Source organism: Wickerhamomyces anomalus, assembly GCF_001661255.1.
Source record: "Wickerhamomyces anomalus NRRL Y-366-8 unplaced genomic scaffold WICANscaffold_3, whole genome shotgun sequence".
Lineage (NCBI taxonomy): Eukaryota > Fungi > Ascomycota > Saccharomycetes > Phaffomycetales > Wickerhamomycetaceae > Hansenula > Hansenula anomala.
In genome coordinates, this window is record NW_017567112.1 from 679,714 (window position 1) to 700,106 (window position 20,393).

Sequence of the window (20,393 nt, forward strand, 5' to 3'; positions counted from 1 at the left end):
TGACCCTTCCCGATTTGGTTCGAGAAAACCAATTTACCTGTAGAGAGATATAATTCCCAATTAGGAAGTCAAGCTCTCGGGTATTATAATCTTGACACTTGAAAATGTTGTAGGAGAATCTCTTAACAAAGTTCAAACTTCATACAATCACATTTAAAGGTGAGGGTACTGGGCAAAAAGGTTCCTTTAACCATCCTTTCCACTAATTTTGGCCATTCGAGTCTTTGGACTCACTAAAAGTTTTCAACAACTAAAATGATAGCAGCTAAAGAATCAAAAGTGACACATTCTGTGAATGATGAGAACAATCCAAAGATTATAACAACCAATTCGGAAGTGCTTAATGAGCCTGAATCTCCAACAATATCAAAATTCCGAGAGCAGAATCCCAATCTCCAACCTCTAAGTAAAGAAGAAATCAATAATCTAAAAACTAAAGGAAGACATAGTATTCAAGCACTGCCCACTGTTCAATCAGTTACATCCTCAGATTCATTGAGTAGGCAACATTCATTCAACTCCAAGGATTTCAGATCCAAGATTAGTCGCAAAAGCTTTTTGAGATCTGGTGAAAAAAGATCCGTTAAAACTTCCACCCCAGATACTCAAACATTCTGGAAATATCATGTCCTCGAATTTGGTAATGGATTGTATCTTACAACTAATCCAGATGCAAAGCACATGTATTGCCGCAATGCACCTGGTTTCCATGTTGAAATAATGTATCCAAATAATAGCCGTGGTCGTGTTGATATGTCTGGCAGAAGTGGGTTCCGTTTGGTGTTCAAAAATGAAATTGATGGGGATGTGTTTTTAACAGTAACAAAGAATTCACAAGGTTTTGATGTTGATATGGTTCGAAGATTTTACGAAAACAAAGAAGGAAATCTGGCCGCTGCTAGTGGTGAAGTCAAAAGTAATCATCTTCATGCTTCTGAAATAGAAGTTGATGAGCTCAAAAGGAGATATTTTGAGTCGACTTTGAATCCTTTTAGATACCAACTGTTTGACTTTAATGACAAAGAATGGTTTCTAGGATCAATCCCTCAATTTAAAACTGCTACGAAGTTGAAAAATAAAAGATTCATCTTCTTTCATGAGCCTAAAAGAGAAAGAATACTATCGTGCTTCAGACCTCAAGAGATAAGGACAAAGAAAAAGCTGCTAAAAAAATTCAACAGATCTGTTCAATCCAGCTCCAATAGTTTTTTCTACAATGATGAAGATACATCTGAATCCGGTCTTTCTAGCAGATATGATAGTGTTTATTATGCTCCAGGTGATGGTGTGTTCAAAGAAGATCCACCAGATGATTCGCCAAATAATGAAAAGCTCGGTTGGATTACTATGTATGATGACTTTGAAATATTTAAGCAACCAGGTATGTGGGAATTGACACTATCACTTACATTGGCTGCAGGGTTTTCCAAAATTTTGGAGGAGAATTACAGTGATGACAAATAATGAGATTGAGTATATTAATTAATTGTGTAAAGCCTCTTTTTCTACCTTCTTTTCGCTCTTTGGGTCTATCTCATTTGGTGCCAACTTCAACTCTTGCAATTTATCAACCAATTCATTTTCTGAACTTTCAGTGTAATGTTCTGGCTTTTGTCTGCCCTTTTCTTGGGACAACATCTCTTCAAACTCTGCTTCAATCTCTGAGTCATCAACTTGTGTATCGAGACGATTAAATTCAGCAGCAATCTTATCATTTTGATACGTTTCTTCCTCTAAATCATCCATGATCTTTTCAACCCTTTCAACACCTCCAATTTGTGAGTTTAAACTTTTCAATATCACAGTACCATTTTCCAAAGCTTTCAATAATTGAACATTACTTGAGGATTCATCAATTTTGTACATGACTGATTCTAGTTGGTTCGTCAATGACAATTGGGTTGAGAGCGAATTTTCTGCGAGTTTCTTGGATCTGAGTAAGTTTAATGATAAATCTTTATTGTTCTTATTTCTCAAACTCTCTTTCAATCTCAATGAAACGTTATCAAGCTTTTGCTGAAGTTCTTCGGTCTTAGAGTTCAAGCTTTTTAACGTGGATTTGATTTCAGCAATTGATTCATCCTCTTCCGTTACTTCATCTGTGCCAAATTTCACTATGTCGCCTTTAACTTTGACCTTATGAACATCCCTCTCCAGATATGTTAAAAGAATATCATAATCAAGATCAGATAGCTTCACAATTTTTCCATACAAATGAATATTCAAAGCATTCAAGTAACTAAGCAGCTCGAGCTTTGTGAAAACATTTCGAGAATGGGTAGATAAATTTTCTAAAGCTGTTTTGTTTTCAAGTTCTTTCACGTAATCTTCCAATAAGTTCTTGGATATCAACTTATCTGACTTTAGCTGGTGTTTTCTATCACCGATTTTGTAAGAGGTATCGTAAATGAATCTGTTCACCGTCCAGTTCAACATTGGCCTTATCCATTTTCTTGAATAAATGCTATCTGTCCTTTGTTTGTACTGTTTAATTGGGATCAAATCACCAGTAGCGATCAGCTCATCAAGCACCAAATCTAATGACATTGGCTTCCCATATTCTGCAAGTGTCAACTCTTCTAGTAGACCATCTGTGGATAAGACAAAAATATCTTTGAGGACTTGCTTTTGGAAAAAAGTTTCAACTAATGATTTCCATGCAATCATATTAGCCTCGTAACCATATGGATTAACTTCCTTCAACTTCCTAAAATCAGAGTAAAGAGAGTATAATCTAGACTTGGTAAACAATGAGTGGGATGTGACACAGTCTCTGACTTTCGACATTTTCTGGGATGATTGGATGGTGAAGGATCACTTTCTAAAGGCTTTGTTGATGTTTTGATATTTTGTGCCAAAAATGTTTTTTTTCTACTGGTGTTCATTTTTTCAATTTGCCTCTTCTACTACAAATCAAAAGTTGGCTGAACATCCAATTGGGCATCAGAATCAAATGTCAAACAATACTCAGGAAATAATCCTAAATGTTCAAGAGCATCTACAGAAGGTTGACAATGCTGAGGTTGGAGACCTCGACGACAGGCTTATTGATCAATTAATATCCTTGGTGACTATTGACAAATCGGTTTATGAAAACAAAGAACTCATCAAGGAATTGCTAGTGATTGTCGTGAAAGTCCTTCATAACACATCCATTGATATTGACTTCAACAAGCTCATTGAGCTTCTAGATGGTTTGTTGTCAAGTTTGGATTTTGAAAGTGTGGTTGAGCTCTTCAAACTATCTTCCATAGTCGAGGCTCTTAACTCGCCAAATGAAAATCTCCAGATCCTAGCTCTCAAGGTTTCATCAAAAGCTAATCCACCAGATATCATTTCCAACACTGAAATTGTGCCAAAGATTATACATTTATTAGCCACAAAAGAAAGTTCTATCAAAGTCGTCAATGAGGTTGAAAAGGCGCTTGGTGCATTAGTCAGAGGTGAATTGATAAGAAGACGTCTCTTGAGTGACAGTGTCATCTCAGTTTTATCTAATATGAAATCTTCAAAGGACACTACTTTGAAAACAAGGTTGTTGGATTTGGTTGTCCAGATGTTGCCTTTTGTGAAGGAGGATGAGTTACCAGATGGTCTTTACCTATTTTCAGATTTTACCACAGATAATGACATTCTCTATACCTTGAGCTTGATTCAATTTTATACGCAAATCATAGAGATCGTTGACTCGACACTTAACAAACAATGGCTCCTCCAGAAGGTTTTACCAGAGGTTCAACTCATTGGGAAATTATATTTTGAAAGACATGACAACCCGAATGTTGAATATTTTGCATTAACTGATATATCCCTGTTTTTCAAAAAGTTGTCATTTGTGTCACCTGAAACGTTCAAGCCGATTGATCAAAGCTTCATAAAATTAACCCATAATGATAATTTTTTACTTTCAAGTATCAATCCATCTTATTTGGCAATTGCTTATCCCACCCTACTCAAGGGTATAAGACTAACAGCGGATACCGTCCCTGTATTTAGAAACTTGATCTCAGATGAATCCAGTTTTCATTTGATACAGCCTGAAATCACCACAGAAAAGTTACAAAGATTATCGTACCTTGAATTTGTTGCAGTTTTAAATAAGCTTTCACAATTCCAATACAGTGCAAAGTACTTGCTCCAAAACCTTCCACAGATAATGAACAAACTTTTGCAAGGTGGAAATGTTATCGAGCCAGAAAGTTTTCAGTTGAGAAAAGATACTATTGAAAAATTACTAGCTTATCCTGATGAAGACTTGAGTGTCTGGAAAGAAGCACTAGTGGGTGAGCAATACAAGCTGACACATGGGGCTCCAATGAAAATCCAGTCACTAGTTCATGATGGTACTATATAGTTGAGATCAATTACCGTTGGCATTGTTCGTTGATGTAGTCTATCGTAAGTGGCGCTTAAATCCGCTCTTCTGATTAGGTAACATTTTTTTCAACTAATGTTCTTGACAGCGAAGCGTGGTCCATGTACTTTCTTGAACAAGTTGATTAATCTTCACTCAACAATGAGCTCGTTGAAAGAGAGAAAGCAAGATTTTGTCGCAGGTCTTAGTGGTGGTGAAATACCAGAAATTAATGCTGTCACATCAATTGCCCTTGTGGCTTACTTTTCCTGGAGTTTAATCAACAAGTACACTGATCTTTTCAAAGGCTCCAAAAAATGGGAACCAACTAGTCTGATAATTGACTTCTTGCTGAACTGGGGTGGCTTATTATTATCTATTACAGTATATTCAGGCTCTCCACTTTTCTTAGCTGCTGCAATTTTATTGCCATCGGCCTCATTGAGCGTGCTATTTGGAACACCAATCAAAGTGAAAGCCGATCAAAAACCTGCCTCAAAAACATTAACAGACAAGACCTATCTAACTAAAAAACCGTTCATCACGGCATATAGAGGTGGGATGCTCATTATCACAACACTGGCTATCTTAGCTGTTGACTTTCAGGTGTTTCCTAGAAGGTTTGCCAAAGTTGAAACTTGGGGGACCTCTTTAATGGATTTAGGTGTTGGATCTTTTGTCTTTTCTATGGGTATTGTTTCAACAAGAAGTATCATATTAGCAAAATTCAACAATGTTAAGGTCACATATATCTCTAGGTTATGGAAGTCAATTTCAAGCAGCTTTACCGTTCTTGGGCTTGGTTTTTTAAGACTATTTTTTGTTAAAAATCTAGATTATCAAGAACATGTCTCTGAGTATGGTGTTCATTGGAATTTTTTTATCACATTGGTACTTGTGGGACCTCTAACTATTTTTATGAGTCCTTTGTTTTCTGTTATACCACGTTGTATAGCTGGTCTTCTGGTTTCTTTGGTCTATGAATGGTTCATTGTCAATAGAGAAGGGTTTTTGAATTACTTATTGCTAGCACCAAGAACAGATTTGGTAAGTTCAAATAGGGAAGGAATCTTCTCTTTGTTTGGATATCTATCAATCTTTTTAGCGGGTCAATCTACAGGATTCTATGTGCTACCTTCAGTCAAGTCTAAATATAACTTGTTCAAGCCAAGTGACAAAAACACCATCATCAGTACACAAACCTCCAAACTGACGTTTTTCCAAAGACTTACAACAGTGTCACCAATAACGGGTCTCCTTATCTGGTTTGTGGTTTATCTTTCAGCATTCAACTTTGTCTCAGCAAATCATGAGTATAGTGTCTCAAGAAGACTAGCAAATCTGCCATATGTTCTTTGGGTTTGTGCTTATAACACGGGTTTCCTTACCTTTTATGCCTTGACAGATAAACTTTTAGACTCTGCTACATCATCATACGAAGAAAAGGTTCCTCCTTCTTTAGAATCCATCAACTCTAACGGTATGATTCTGTTTTTGTTATCAAATGTATCTACAGGTTTAGTCAATATGACAATCAACACACTGGATGCCTCCACTGGAAAGTCAATGGTGGTTCTTTTTGCATACTCCTCATTAATTGCCCTTGTTGGAGCATTCCTCTACTATAATAAAATCTTTATTAAATTATAGAGATCTCTTTTAATGAAACGATCATGAATCTTGTGGGTACTTTGTAGTGACGATGTGGCTCTTACCGATACAGTATCTGATTTTTTGCCGAAATCATAACAAACCTCAAGAGTGAAACCATAAAACTCTATATATCCAGATCTAAGGAGGATATGTTATATTCAGGCTCCAAAGATGTTCTTCAAAGGATATTGAGTGGCTTGAATGATGCACAAAGGGCAGCTGTCACCAGCTCTCCAAATGGACAGCTACAAATCATCGCTGGTCCAGGAACAGGTACGTGAATTGATCATCTTTCTGGTTACTTTTGTACTAATCAAAGAACAGGTAAAACCAAAGTTTTAACCTCCAGAGTTGCATATTTAATGATAGAGCATAATATACGGCCAGAGCATATTATTGTGACTACTTTTACCAAAAAAGCTGCCAATGAAATGAAAGAAAGACTATCACAGATGTTGGAAGGAACAAACATTCAACTAAATAAATTGGTGATTGGGACATTTCACAGTATCTGTATGAGAATTTTGATGCAGTATGGGTATGTGATCAATCTCAAGGGCTTCAAAATTGCAGCTGATAGGGATTGGGATGAAGTGATGAAGTCTTTAATAGATCCAATCACAGATGATATTGCAGATATCAGAGATCTTGTATCTAATGGAAGCTTAAATGGAGGGAAACCACTTCAACTTGAGCTTAATAAACCATCAGAAAAATCACCATATGATATCAAGAAGCTGAGGAAGCAAATATCCAAATTAAAATCCAAAGGTATATACCCTGATGACTATTCCTTGCAAAAAGATTACAACAAAGAATTACACATTATCTTTAAACTGTTTCAAGAAAAGCTTGAGTCAAGTGGGTTACTGGACTTTGATGATCTGCTTGTAAAAACCAGTCAGCTATTATCTAAAAGGAACTGCGTAAGCAAAATAAAGCATGTGTTAATTGATGAATTCCAAGATACCAATACCATCCAGTTACAGCTCATGGTGAAATTTGCTATGGGAGTCCCTGGAAACTGCAATAATATTACTGTGGTTGGTGATCCAGATCAAAGTATTTATCGTTTCAGAGACGCAGTTGCTTTGAACTTTGAATTGATGAGAAAGAAATATCCAGGTTGTGAAATAATCAAATTGAATGAAAACTATCGTTCCACAAGTGATATTTTGGATTTCAGCGAGGCTGTTATGCGTCAACAAAACTCAAGAACTTCAAAGAATTTAAGCTCACAATTTTCTCATACTTTCCCTGCAGTTCATCAATCGTTCGGATCCAGAGAAGAAGAAGCGGTAAATATAGCTCAGGAAATCAAATTTCTGAAGCTTTTGCCTAAATTATTTCAAAATTCTGATTTTGCAATTCTTATACGGGCAGCATATCAAAGTCGAGCTCTTGAAAGGGCATTAATTGAAAAGAAAATTCCTTATAGAATTGTTAAAGGCCGTGCATTCTGGGAAAGAAAAGAAGTTGAACAAATTGTTGATTTTTTAAGACTCGTTGCTTATGATGATGATAAAGCAGCATTCCTAAGAACTTTAAAAAGCTGTACTTCAGGTATTGGCCCAGTTACTATCAAGAAAATTGACGCAGTGATTGATGAAGAAAGTAAAAAGGGGTTTACTGCTATCAGTGCATTATATAAAATTGCTCGTGGTGATTTTAAAGGTGTTGGAAGTTCTAAAAACAAAGATCAAATTCAGTTGTTTTTGGAAATGGTTGAAAAGGCTAGAAATTTTGTTGCTAATGACAACTACAGTCCAAACCAGTTATCCTTGTTATTTGAATTTTTGAAATCACAGGAACCGTTGGCATCACTTATAAAAGAAGAGGAAAGGGCACAGAATATTGAAGAAGTAAAATCCCAGTTGGTTGGTTTTGTTCCTACAGAAGTTGAACCGATAAACTCTGAAGACAGTGCGCCATTGAATGAAGACACTTTTTTACAAAGCTTTCTTTCATCAATTCAACTTTACTCTGTTGATGACAAAGAAGAAGATAATGAAGATGGCGTTGTTTGCATTTCAACAATTCATTCAGCCAAAGGTCTGGAGTGGCCAGTTGTTTTTATACCAGGTTTGACTGAGGGTCTATTGCCTGCTAGTTTTGCTAAGAAAGATGAGAATGAAGAAGAAGCAATTGATGAAGAAAGAAGAATATTTTACGTTTCAACAACAAGAGCCAAGCAACTACTTTATGTGACCAACTCACTTGAATGTAATAGTTGGTCTATAGAAGCACCAGAGCCATCAAGATTTTTGACAAATCCTGTTAGACGATTAATGGAAGATAAGCAATTGGCTTTTAAAAATGTTGAAAATATAATGAAACTTTATGATATCCAAGGTGTTCCTTATGACAACGGTTGCTTCGATGATAAAGTATCAGAAGTCATTCGCCTCTACAAACTCGCTTTTGTTGAAAGATCAATGGTGCAACAAGATGTACATTCTGAGCGTTATGAAGGTTTCAGTACTGTGAGAATGTATCTGAGAGATCCAAGCTTTTCCAAAATTGCAAGAAGTCTCGAGTCAGAACGTATCTCTCAAGCAGATGTTGAAATTGTGCCACTTCCTGGTCCTGGTGTGAAAAGTTATGCTCCAAAAGTATCAGAACTGGACATTGAATCGTCAAAAACAGATGTACCAGTGAAAAAAGCAGAAGAAGAGTCGGAGGAAGAAACTGACACAGATTCAGATGATGATTTACCACCACCTGTGCCACCTAGTATAAGCAGGTTTTTTGAAGAAAAAAATGATACAACTTCAAAAATAATACAGCGTAAATTCTTCAGTCCAATTGATATCAAAGTTGATCCGAAAGAAATAAATCCAAAAGATCTAACACCAAAGAAGACACTGAATAATAAAAGGTTTTTAACACCAGTTGAGTTGAAAGTTGAACCAAAAGTTACCGCTACAAAAGCTGCTGCTCCAAATTCAAGATCTGGTCAAAGATTCTTTGCTCCAGTTGAAGCAAAAGTTGATCCAAAAGTTATTTCACCAAAAGTTGTTCAATCAAGTGCCCAATCACTCAACCGTAGGTCATTTGCACCTGTGGTTTCACCAACAAAGGTGCAATACATGCCAAACACACAAGTTAGTGAACCAGTCAAGATGAAAAAAAGAAAAACGCTAGGTGTTCGAAGAATAAGAATGCCATATAATTAATGAAATACTACGATTTGGGCAAATTTCAGCTAGCTTGAAGTCAATAGTTAATAAAAGTACAATAATATACAGAATGGTTTAGTCTACTCATCTCTTGAACCCTGGTGGTGGATTGAAACCTTTAGGAGCTCCTGAAAATCCTGGAGTACTTTGTGTACGCACAGGGGCTGTCAAACTTTGGCCAGTGCTCTTTGTGTTGTTGTTTTTCAATGGTTTTATAACACCAGAACCTTGCTTCACGCTTAATCTTGATTTTTGATTTGCAGGTGGTGCTTCAATTGTAACAGATATCACATGTTCACCTCTCAATATAACTAATCCTAATATTCTTTTCTGTTCTTGTATTAGATTTGATTCAGGTTCATCTGATTTATTTCTTGCTCTATCTTTTAATGATAATAATGATTTCTTTGTAAGTCTAAATTCTTCTGTATTTGCCAACACCAAATTATAATGTTTATCAAATGATAAAAGTTCACCAATAAATTGACGTGAATCAAGGGTGATGACTTTGACACGATAATTTATTAAATCAGACTTGAATTCCTTGTTAGTACATGATGTCTCTCTAATAATCACTTTGCTTATACATACCAATCTCGTCTTTTTTGAAACATTAACACCAACCTGTGAAGTTTGTTAGTAATAAAATCTTTTATTGAGTTCAAAATCCAATACATACCATTTCTATCTGCTGAAAAAGTATTTTAAAGTCTGTATTTGTTAATGAATCTTTATGAACTGAATAGTACTTTCCAAACCGTCACTATAATTTTGCAAAATCCAATTCGCGGGTAACGGATTTCGCGAAAATTATTTCCAAAAGGACTTCCATCTGCAAATTCATTTCTGATTGAATCCAAGCGAAAAAGAGCGTCAGAGATGCTAGAGCTTTTGTAAGAAAAATGAATTGAAAGACCCTTAAACAACTGGGGTTGATTCTCGGGTGCCCTTTTCATGTATGTTCTCCATGTTTCTCTGTCTGTTCTTATAGGGTGAACTAGACCGGTTCGAAGATTGATAGGTTGTTACAAATTGTAAAAACAATCTACCTAATCCATGTACTGATCCCGGTATAATCTATATAGAAGAGAGTACACGTATCGAGTCCAAGCTGGTTCAGAGCAGGAAATATGTACTTTATTTATCTAGAAGATGGTGTGAAATCTACAGAACGAATTCGCGCCTGGATTTTTGGAGAAGTTCAGGCCGTGTGTCGAAAAGTGAAATATAAGAACCCAGATTTCTTTGAATTTCTTCAAATCTTACCCAATTTACTCAATTGAACTAATTTCAATCCGTCATAATGTCTGAAGAAGTCAAAGAAACCCCTGTTGCTCCTGCTCCTGTTGAAGAATCCAAGGAGGCAAAAGAAGCTGAAGTTGAAGCTAAACCAACTGAATCTAAAGAAGAAGTTAAAGAATCTAAAGAAGAAGAAACTAAAGAGGAAAAACCAGCTGAAACTAAAGAAGAAGCAAAAGAAGACAGTGAATCTAAACGTAAGCCGGAAGAACAACCAGCTAAAAAGGAAAAAAGAGACGTCGTAGACAATACGATGATGCTCCACAAGATGATGAAGATGAAGATGAAAGTGATGAAGATGACAGTAAAATTGAAGCTCAATTAGAGGAAGAAGGCGATGATGAAGAAGATGATCTGGTTGAAATTGATCAAAGTAACATTATCACAGGTGGTAGAAGAACTAGAGGTAAAGTTATTGATTATGCTAAAACCGCTGAGAAATTAGATGCTGATGGCGCAAAAGACGAAGAAGATGAAGAAGATGATGGCGATTTCAGAGAACCTGAAACTTCATCTACTGCTAAATAGATTATGATATCAGCAGGATCGTGTTGATATAATCCTTTAGTTTGAAATTCTATGTATTACTCTATGTTTGTTAAAAGTTTTATTTTTATGTTGCTATCTAAAAGTGTAGTTTTCTACGCGTCAATATAACGCGTCAAAATCAAGAAATTGAACTACAATACTTTATCATGAGTTAAACAATTTAAAATAAACAATGGAGAACTAAATCAAAAAATATATATACCTGAAAAAAAATTAGGGTTGTTGTGGTGGCTATGGGTAACTATTGAGAAATTATGAAGTAGTGAATGTGTCCGATTCTTTGTTTAGTATATAGGGTTAAATATTTTGATTAACAACAGTTACTCTTATTTTTGCTTGATTCATTACCAGGAGTTGGAGTCAATGAGATAGTTGGACCGCCTGAAGGTTTAGGACCAGAATAATCAGATAAATCAAATTGATGTTTTGAGACCATATCATAAATTGATTTCAACAATTGTTGGAAAGATAAATCAACATTTTCAGCATTAAGGGCAGAAGCTTCTGTGAATAACAATTGGTTTTCAGCTGAGAATTGTTTGGCTTCTTCAGTTGGGACTGCTCTTAGATGATCAAGATCAGATTTGTTACCAACTAATTCAATAACTATGTTTTCATCCGCATGTTCTTTCAATTCTTTCAACCATTTACTAACATTTTCATAACTTTCTGATTTTGAGATATCATACACTAATAAAGCACCAACAGCACCTCTATAATAAGCACTTGTTATAGCTCTGTAACGTTCTTGACCTGCAGTATCCCAAATTTGTGCCTTGACTCTTTTACCTTCAATTTCCACCGTTCTGGTTGCGAATTCAACACCGATTGTGGATCTAGATTCAAGATTGAATTCATTACGAGTAAATCTGGATAAAAGATTGGATTTACCAACACCTGAATCACCAATCAATACAACTATACTAGGGGTTAGTAAAAAATGTTCATTTGGGAGACAAAATCAATTTTTGCAAGTGTCATGATGAAAGTACATACTTTTGAATAAATATTCATAATCATATGTGTAGTCATCTGTTTCAGCCATTTTTATTTAATTGTTGTTGTATCTATTGGATTGTGTATAACCTTAATCGTTCGTTGATTTTGACAGATCTATAATTAGGTGGTTAATCTCAGTATGGAGCTGTTTATGGGCACTATGTTTGTATGTGGTGGATATCTATGTTATCAGTTACTTCTTTGAATGAACTTTTGAGATTCCTGTGGTTCTTGTGAGGTTGTGTGATCTTTTTGATTGTTGTTGTTGGTCGAACTATACGTGGTGTATTCAGCATTTTTGATGTTTTGTGATTTTTTTTGCTGGAAGGAAATGGGAAAAATCTACGTGCGACAACCAGATTTTGGAGTTGAAGGACCTTTTTGAAATAAAATTCAATAATTGAGAAGAGAAGAGAAGGATTTTAAGCTTATTTATTGGATATTTGGTTCCAATGCTAAAAATTTGGTTACTGTGCTTTTTTCCATAAATCAAGGGGGCTTATATTGCGTATATTTGGCATATGAGCTTCAATTTCGTGAATTCGCGTCCCTTGAAAGCTACAAAAAAGACACAAACCACAGAAAAACAGTACCAAACCACTTCAATGCTACGCTTTCAATGAATTAACTATTATTACCAGCTTCCACACTTATTGCACCAGCAAAAATCACACCAGAAGACATTAATGACCGGGTAAATTTGCTTTTCCACGAATTTCGCGAATTTCAAAAATTGAACGCGTCAGTACATTTTTTCACAAGAAAAAGTGAAAGCGTAACTCAAATTCTACACAAATGGCAAACGTCAACAACCTCAACCAACTAAAAACTTTCTTCAGGTTTAAGGTATCATTGAGTTGTGAATATACTATTCTGGATCCAATTGTCGGTTCTGCTGATTGTGTTTTATTGAAAACTTGAGCTAATTTTGCTGGTGTTTGATACCTCTTTAATTGGCCTTCACGTTTTTTTACCACAAATAGAGAGTCTGTATTACGTTTGATCAATTTGCCACCATGTCTGAACCAAAAGTTGATACTATTGCCTTCAAGAAAAGAGTAGCATCTTTGCAAAAAAAGTTGGGAGAACAGGAATTAAATGGAGCTGATTCAATTTTGATCATTATTGGGTCCACAGATGATGAAAATCCATATCAAAAATCTACAATTATCCATAATTGGTTATTAGGTTATGAATTTCCAGCTACTGCTTTATTCATCACAAAAGAATCAGTCATATTTGTGACTTCCGCTGGTAAAGCAAAATACATTAATGGTCTTAAGTCAAATTCATTACAAGTTTGGACCCGTTCAAAGGATGTTGAACATAACAAAAAATTATTTGATGATTTAGTTGCTGAGATCAAAAAATCATCCAAAGTTGGTATCCTCACCAAAGATAAATATCAAGGTAAGTTCATAAATGAATGGGACCCTATTTGGAATGGGGTCAAAGATAGCTTAGACTTGGTTGATGTTGGTGCTGGTATTTCACAAGCTTTAGAAATCAAAGATGAAGATGAATTGAAGAAACTTAAAGCAGCCTCCAAAATCTCTTCAAACTTTATGGATTTTTTCCAAAATCAAATGGTCAACATTGTTGATGATGAACTGAACACTACAAACAACCAACTGAGTGAGAAAGTTGAAAACAAAATTGATGATGAAAAATATTTGAATAGTATGAAAAAAGGTGTTGTTGCTGACTTAGATATCAATCAACTAGATTGGTGTTATACTCCAATTGTCCAAAGTGGTGGAAAATATGATTTGAAACCAAGTGCTCAATCCAATGATGATCCATTGCACGGTGGTGTTATTGTTGCTTCTTTAGGGGTTAGATATAAATCTTATTGTTCAAATATAAGTCGTACTTTTTTGATTGATCCAACTCCAGAAATTGAGAAGAATTATGATTTCTTATTACAAGTTGAAAAGAAAGTGTTACAAGCCTTGAAACCTGGTTCAACTGGTTCTCAAGTTTACAATGAAGTTTTGAAATTTATCAGAAGTGAAAGACCTGAATTGGAAAATAATTTCACCAGAAATGTTGGTTGGGCCATTGGGCTAGAATTCAGAGACTCATCGTTTGTTTTGAATGCAAAGAATGAGCGTGTCATTCACGATAAATCAACATTTGATATCACTATTGGTTTCCAAAATATCAACAACTCAAGTGCAAAAGATCCAAAATCTAAAGTTTACTCTTTACTGTTATCAGAAACTGTTAAATTACAAAACAAAGAAGTCACTATTTTGACAGATTATACCAAAAATAGATCTGATGTTTCATTTTATTTTAAAGATGATACAGAAAACGTCAAGAAGGAAGTTGCTGATTTAGGTGATGGGGAAAGACCAAAAAGGGAAGCCTCATCAACAGCACCACACACAAATTCAAAGATTTTGAAATCCAAATTACGTACTGAAACCAAAAATCATGATGAAAATGAAGAACAGCGTCGAAATCAAATTCAAAAAGAATTACATGAAAAAAGACAAAGAGAAGGTTTGCAAAGATTTAGTGATACCAATGCCTCAGATCCTAATGAGCGTAAAGTTGTCTTTAAAAAATATGAATCTTATGTTAGAGAGACTCAAATTCCAAATTCTGTTAAAGATTTGAAAATACGTGTTGATCATAGAACAAACACCATCATTATCCCAATTTCTGGTAGACCAGTTCCATTCCATATTAATGCTTATAAAAATGGTTCAAAGAATGAAGAAGGTGAATACACTTACTTGAGATTGAATTTCAATTCACCAGGTGTTGGTGGTAATACCTCTAAAAAGGAAGAGATCCCATATGAAGATGATCCAAAGAAAGAATTTGTTCGTTCATTAACTCTGAGATCTAAGGATAACGATCATATGAATGAAGTTTTCAAAGAAATTTCAGATCTAAAGAAAGAAAGCACTAAAAGAGAAACTGAAAGAAAAGCTATGGCCGATGTTGTTGCACAAGCTAAATTGGTTGAAGCTAAACCTGGTAGACTAAGAAGATTGGACAATGTTTTCGTTAGACCATCTGTTGATACCAAAAGAGTACCAGGTTCTCTGTCTATTCATGAAAATGGTTTAAGATATCAATCCCCATTGAAGACTGACTCAAAAATTGATGTTTTGTTCAGTAATATCAAACATTTGTTCTTCCAACCATCTAAAGATGAACTGTATGTTATCATTCATGTTAACTTAAAGACACCATTGATTATTGGTAAGAAAAAAACTTTTGATGTTCAATTTTATAGAGAAGCTTCGGATGTTTCCATTGATGAAACTAATGGTAATAGAAGAGGACATAGAAGATATGGTGATGAAGATGAACTGGAACAAGAACAAGAAGAGAGAAGAAGAAAAGCTGCATTGGATAAAGAATTTAGAAGATTTGGTGAACTTATTGCAGAATCATCTAATGGTCTCCTTGATTTGGATATTCCATTTAGAGAATTAGGATTTAGTGGTGTTCCATTTAGAGCATCCGCTTTCTTGATGCCAACAAGAGATTGTCTTGTTCAATTAGTGGATCCTCCATTTCTGGTTGTTACATTGGAAGAAATTGAAGTTGCCCATTTAGAAAGAGTTCAATTTGGTTTAAAGAATTTTGATTTAGTTTTTGTTTTCAAAGATTTTAAAAAACCAGTTGTCCATATAAATACTATTCCAATGGAAGTTTTAGAGGATATTAAATCATGGTTGACAGATGTTGATATTCCATTTAGTGAAAGTACAATTAATTTGAATTGGTTAACAATCATGAAGACATTACAAGCTGATCCAAAACAATTCTTCTTAGATGGTGGTTGGTCATTCTTAGCTGGTGGTTCTGACGAAGAACAAAGTAGTGAAGAAGAAGAAGAATCGGAATTTGAAGCTAGTGATGAAGATCCTAGTGATGAAGATGTTGATAGTGCTGAAGATTATAGTGATGGTGGTGGCGGTGATGATTCTGGAAGTGATTTCGATGAATCAGAAGAAGAGGAGGAAGGTGAAGATTGGGATGAAATGGATAAGAAAGCTGCTAGAGACGATGCAAGAAGTTCATATGATTGAAATACTTGATGCCTTTTGTTACAAGGATAATTTTTTTGATGTTTGTTAGGTTATTGTATGAACAGGAACCAATTTTTTAAAAGTAAGAGATGTAATTTGATGTATATTAAGAAATATCACTGTATTAATTTTGTTTTCAAAGTGATTTTGTACCCGGTTTATTTTCGATCATTATAGCCATCTGTGTGTAGTCTATCTCTTCTGTCAACCATGATTCATGTCCCGATATGCCTTCCACGCGTGAAAATGCTGGTACAATCATCTGATAGGGGTTGGTTTGATTTACAACTTGACTTACAACAAATCTCAAATATGGAGGATTTGATTTGTTCAAAATTTGGTGTACGTCTTGTATTTAACCGTGGACCTTTCAGGTCGTTTGCTCTTCAGCCTATGATAGGCTTGAGCAAATATCCACTTTACCCAAGGTCTTCAAGATTATAGCTGTTGAAAGAAATGATCCATCAGAAACACACCATAGGAGTTAAGGAACCTATGTTTCATAGAAGATGTAGAAGCACTTAAAAAGATAACGTTGAATGAAATAACAGCTGGAGTATACACAAGGTTGAAGAAACCAGTGCCTCATTTAACTCGTACATTACAACTCGAAAGTGTAGGATATCATAAATGAGGTCCCTTAATATCAAGCCAGTTGTTGAACCTGTAGTACCTACATTTCATTCAAAGGGTTATTTTTCTAGATCCCAGTTGAAAAAAGGGTTCATAGGCTGTGAATTGTGTTCCTTGAAGCTAGAACTGTCAGGTACACTGCTTAATAATAGTTATAGCCTACAAGACTACACTTGAAATGCCAATTATGCCATCTGAACTTGGCAAGGTGGTATAGGAATTAATACACTCTTTTCACAATCCTAACTTCTCAGTGAACAGTGTGTAGGCCTTTTCTTGTATGAACATTGAATGAATACCCTATCTTATCAGCCACTGGTGGTTTGTGAAGTTCCCAATGACTCTGGAGCTTGAGCAAGGTTATCAAAACACACATATTGTAAGACATATATGTCAAGCAAGTGTGGTTAAATCAACTAAACATCTGTCAAAACCTCTAATTGAGGTCTATAGGCATGGCTAATACCCTGTGATGGACCATGAGTTGATGGCAATAATGAATAGGATCTTCAGGAAAGGGCGATATAGGATGATGGAATATCTGATCCTTAGCCTATAGAAGAAGAGTGAAGAGCATGGGGCATCAATTCTATTCGGCTCAATTAGAATCAGCCATTCACAGCCCATGAATTATTCCACCATTTTGTCGACGTTGGTGCAATTGTAAACCCGATTCTCGTTGACGCTAATTTTTTTTTTTTTTTTTTTGCTCAACCTGTCAATTTGTAAAGCGCAGGAGATCTTGAAGCATTATCGTTTAAATCTTCCTAATAGCCTGCGTACACTTTGGCACTAGGCACAGAGAGAAGAATCAAACCTTCGTTTGAACCGCCAACTTCCAATCATGTGCAAGCACAAGCACTAGAATGCTAGGGTCCCCTACACCCACTCACAAAAGGGTTTTGAAATTGCTTCACAGGAATCGATTGAGCCAATAACGTTAGAGTTTGCAACGTTATATTTGGCATTTTGCTTGGTGTTTTAGATAATCCTTCAAGTAACGTTGATGAAATTTAATTGCTTGGGTTGGCATACTGTGCACCTAGATCTACTATTACCACTAGATGTTAATTACCCACGGTTAGATAGAACCACAACTAGATGGCACAACGTTTCAAGGTTTGTCTGAGTCAACTAGTTCAATGGTTTTGAGGATTTCAACAAATCAACGGAGCGTATTAGCATGCAATGCTTGAAGTGTCAAGCTATGATCAACTATCGTTAGCTAAACTATACAGATCCTCAAGGTTGAAATTTAAAGCAATATGCATGATGCTTTCATAACTTTTCTCATAACAAAATCAAGAATTGTATGTCCACTCATACTACGGTGCTAATTAAATTTGCTGCCACAAGGTGTTTTTTATTAGCTTTCGGGTCTTTTTGGGTAGCCCAACTTGCATATTTTGTGAAACCTATGGTGGTTGTGATTATCAATAGATCAAAGAAATTACCCATATACACACACAGCTGTTCACACCAAACTTGATTATCAGCCATAAAACAAGCCAAGGGTTCTAGAAATAAATTTGAAGCTCACACCCGAACCATGAATCCAAGTATAAAATAACTCATCAATCCTTACTCAAATACTAAAACTTGATTTTGAGGTCAAAGAAATCATCAATCTCCGGAAAAACAAGCTGACACCTGTCAAATCGTTAAAAAAGAAACCCTGATACAGTTTATCCGAAGAACGGAGTTATCAACATAAAGTATGGCTAATAACAAAAACCAAGTACAAAAGAACAAGAAAGATGACTGGCATACAAGTGATAGAAGTGTGCACTCTTTATCAAGTGATAATGGTAACTATTCACCAACATCGGATGAACCAAGACCTTTAGAGCCTGTTAAATCAATCTTGTCAGCTAGAAATGATACTGATGAACCAAATAACCATGATTATCAAGAGAAAGAGTTCAATGAACAATTAAAACCAATGGCAACACAACAATCATTAAGTAAAAAACTAGGTGACTCTCATGATAAATTGCTTTCACCAAAAGAATTGAAAATCATTTTACTAGCAATGTCATTGTCGTTAATGGTTTCATTTATTGATCAGAATGGTATTGCTATCGTTCTTCCATATATTGCAGATGAACTAAACGCACAATTAACTATAAGTTGGGCTGGTACCTCACAACTGATTGCAAATTGTTGTTTCCAATTATTATATGGTCGTCTTGCTGATATCTTTGGGAGAAAGTATGTCCTTTTAACATGTATCTTGCTGCTAGGGTTTTTTGATCTAGCTTGTGGATTAGCTAAAACTGATGCTCAATTCTTTGTCTTTAGAGCACTAACTGGTGTTGCTAATGGTGGTGTTACCTCTCTAGCCATGGTTATTATGAGTGATCATGTTACTTTAAAAGAGCGTGGTAAATATCAAGGTTATTTAACTTCATTCATAGGTATTGGTAATGCTGTTGGTCCATTTTTAGCTTCTGCTTTCACCACCTATAGTAATTGGAGAAACTATTATTATACTTTATTTGCTATTGTCACTGCTAGTTCTGGTATTATATGGTGGTTTTTACCAAATTCTCACTCACCAATTAGTATTAAAGAGAAATTATTAAATATTGATTATTTTGGCTTCTTATTTAGTTCTGTTGGGTTGATCTTAGTATTGATTCCAATTAATGGTGGTGGGCTAACCTTTGCATGGGGATCACCAAAAGTTATTGTCATGTTTGCTGTCGGTGGATTATCATTAGTTGCATTCTTGTTTATTGAATGGAAAGTTGCCAAGTTACCAATGGTTCCATTTAGATTGTTCAAATCCATGTCCTTGGTTATTGTCTTTACCCAATGTTTCTTCTTTGGTATGTGCTATTATCCATTGTTTTATTATTACACATATTATTTTGAAGTTGTTAAGGATCTAAAACCAATCATCACTGCTTGCTTCTTCCTTTGTGTTGTCATTCCACATGCTGTTATGTCTGCAGTATCTGGTAAAATCGTTTCCAAAACAGGGCATTATAATCCAGTTATTTGGGCAGGTTATACATTCTGGGTTTTAGGATTTAGTCTTTTAGCAGGTGTTGTTCAAGTTAGTACTCCTTATTATGGTATTGCATTAATCATGGTTTTGAATGGGTTAGGACAAGGTATGACTTTCCAAAACACTTTAATTGCAGCTTTGGCACATTCAAAACAACAAGACCGTGCAGTTGTTATATCAACTAGAAATGTCTTAAGATCATTTGGTGGTTCATTTGGTATGGCTTTCAGTTCAATGATCTTTGCTACATCATTCACCAAGGATTTGAAAACAAATTCATTCATTAATCAATCATCAAACGGATACTTGAAGAAATATTTACAAGAGCATGTTTATTCAAAAGTTGATTTCACTCAAATTAGTGTTGATGCTCAACAACATCTATATGTTCAAGAATTATACATGAAGTGTACAAAGAATGTTTTCACATTTTGGGCACCATTGATTGGTGCATGTTATGTTGGTTCTTGGTTCATTAGAGATCGTGGTGTTGCTTCAAAGAGTGATCAAGATAGATTAGCAAAAGCTGAGAAGGAAGCTCAATCTCCTGAACAAAAAGTATAAAATATATATAATTAAGAGAAAGCTGATTAATGTGTGTTCACTCCTTTGAACTTATTTATCTATTGACATCAAATACAGTCGTTCGTTGTTTTTTC

The 20,393-nt window shown here is 35.2% G+C and overlaps 10 protein-coding genes across 10 annotated transcripts; 7 read left to right on the forward strand and 3 right to left on the reverse strand.

The window, feature by feature from the left end:
- Positions 1–1,620: 1,620 nt before the first annotated feature.
- CHM7 (phosphatidic acid-binding protein CHM7) lies at positions 1,621–2,787 on the reverse strand (the record flags this gene model as incomplete). Its single annotated transcript, XM_019180918.1, has 1 exon — positions 1,621–2,787. A coding segment is annotated over one exon (1,167 nt), but the record flags the coding sequence as incomplete, so codon positions are not given.
- Positions 2,788–2,953: 166 nt separating this feature from the next.
- On the forward strand, positions 2,954–4,354 carry HSM3 (Hsm3p; the record flags this gene model as incomplete). The annotated part of the gene is made up of 1 exon (XM_019183361.1): positions 2,954–4,354. One exon carries the CDS (start codon positions 2,954–2,956, stop codon positions 4,352–4,354), a length of 1,401 nt encoding a protein of 466 aa, XP_019039041.1.
- Positions 4,355–4,516: 162 nt separating this feature from the next.
- On the forward strand, positions 4,517–6,004 carry GWT1 (glucosaminyl-phosphotidylinositol O-acyltransferase; the record flags this gene model as incomplete). Its single annotated transcript, XM_019181655.1, has 1 exon — positions 4,517–6,004. One exon carries the CDS (start codon positions 4,517–4,519, stop codon positions 6,002–6,004), a length of 1,488 nt encoding a protein of 495 aa, XP_019039042.1.
- Positions 6,005–6,156: 152 nt separating this feature from the next.
- Positions 6,157–8,223, forward strand: SRS2 (DNA helicase SRS2; the record flags this gene model as incomplete). Its single annotated transcript, XM_019181702.1, has 3 exons — positions 6,157–6,280; positions 6,332–6,657; positions 6,742–8,223. Coding segments are annotated over 3 exons (1,932 nt in total), but the record flags the coding sequence as incomplete, so codon positions are not given.
- Positions 8,224–8,295: 72 nt separating this feature from the next.
- Positions 8,296–9,183, forward strand: WICANDRAFT_83875 (uncharacterized protein; the record flags this gene model as incomplete). The annotated part of the gene is made up of 1 exon (XM_019185610.1): positions 8,296–9,183. One exon carries the CDS (start codon positions 8,296–8,298, stop codon positions 9,181–9,183), a length of 888 nt encoding a protein of 295 aa, XP_019039044.1.
- An 87-nt stretch (positions 9,184–9,270) lies between these two features.
- SMB1 (mRNA splicing protein SMB1) lies at positions 9,271–9,868 on the reverse strand (the record flags this gene model as incomplete). Its single annotated transcript, XM_019184726.1, has 3 exons — positions 9,271–9,720; positions 9,778–9,810; positions 9,866–9,868. The coding sequence occupies 3 exons, from the start codon at positions 9,866–9,868 to the stop codon at positions 9,271–9,273; spliced, it is 486 nt and encodes a 161-aa protein (XP_019039045.1).
- A 199-nt stretch (positions 9,869–10,067) lies between these two features.
- On the forward strand, positions 10,068–11,082 carry WICANDRAFT_91776 (uncharacterized protein; the record flags this gene model as incomplete). Its single annotated transcript, XM_019186321.1, has 1 exon — positions 10,068–11,082. A coding segment is annotated over exon 1 (241 nt), but the record flags the coding sequence as incomplete, so codon positions are not given.
- A 175-nt stretch (positions 11,083–11,257) lies between these two features.
- YPT31 (Rab family GTPase YPT31) lies at positions 11,258–12,281 on the reverse strand. The gene is made up of 2 exons (XM_019186322.1): positions 12,031–12,281; positions 11,258–11,952 (listed from the first exon to the last, which is right to left on the reverse strand). The coding sequence occupies exons 1-2, from the start codon at positions 12,077–12,079 to the stop codon at positions 11,345–11,347; spliced, it is 657 nt and encodes a 218-aa protein (XP_019039047.1). The 5' UTR covers positions 12,080–12,281; the 3' UTR covers positions 11,258–11,344.
- Positions 12,282–13,049: 768 nt separating this feature from the next.
- On the forward strand, positions 13,050–16,088 carry SPT16 (chromatin-remodeling protein SPT16; the record flags this gene model as incomplete). Its single annotated transcript, XM_019184727.1, has 1 exon — positions 13,050–16,088. One exon carries the CDS (start codon positions 13,050–13,052, stop codon positions 16,086–16,088), a length of 3,039 nt encoding a protein of 1,012 aa, XP_019039048.1.
- Positions 16,089–18,438: 2,350 nt separating this feature from the next.
- On the forward strand, positions 18,439–20,298 carry WICANDRAFT_62428 (uncharacterized protein; the record flags this gene model as incomplete). Its single annotated transcript, XM_019183362.1, has 1 exon — positions 18,439–20,298. One exon carries the CDS (start codon positions 18,439–18,441, stop codon positions 20,296–20,298), a length of 1,860 nt encoding a protein of 619 aa, XP_019039049.1.
- Positions 20,299–20,393: the final 95 nt, after the last annotated feature.

Bases quoted from the DNA above. Each gene is read 5' to 3' on its own strand.
- YPT31 (XM_019186322.1), bottom strand. From the start codon at position 12,079: ATGGCTGAAACAGATGACTACACATATGATTATGAATATTTATTCAAA. The intron at 11,953-12,030 runs GTATGTACTTTC...CCCCTAGTATAG, and splicing joins TTATGAATATTTATTCAAAA to TTGTATTGATTGGTGATTCA.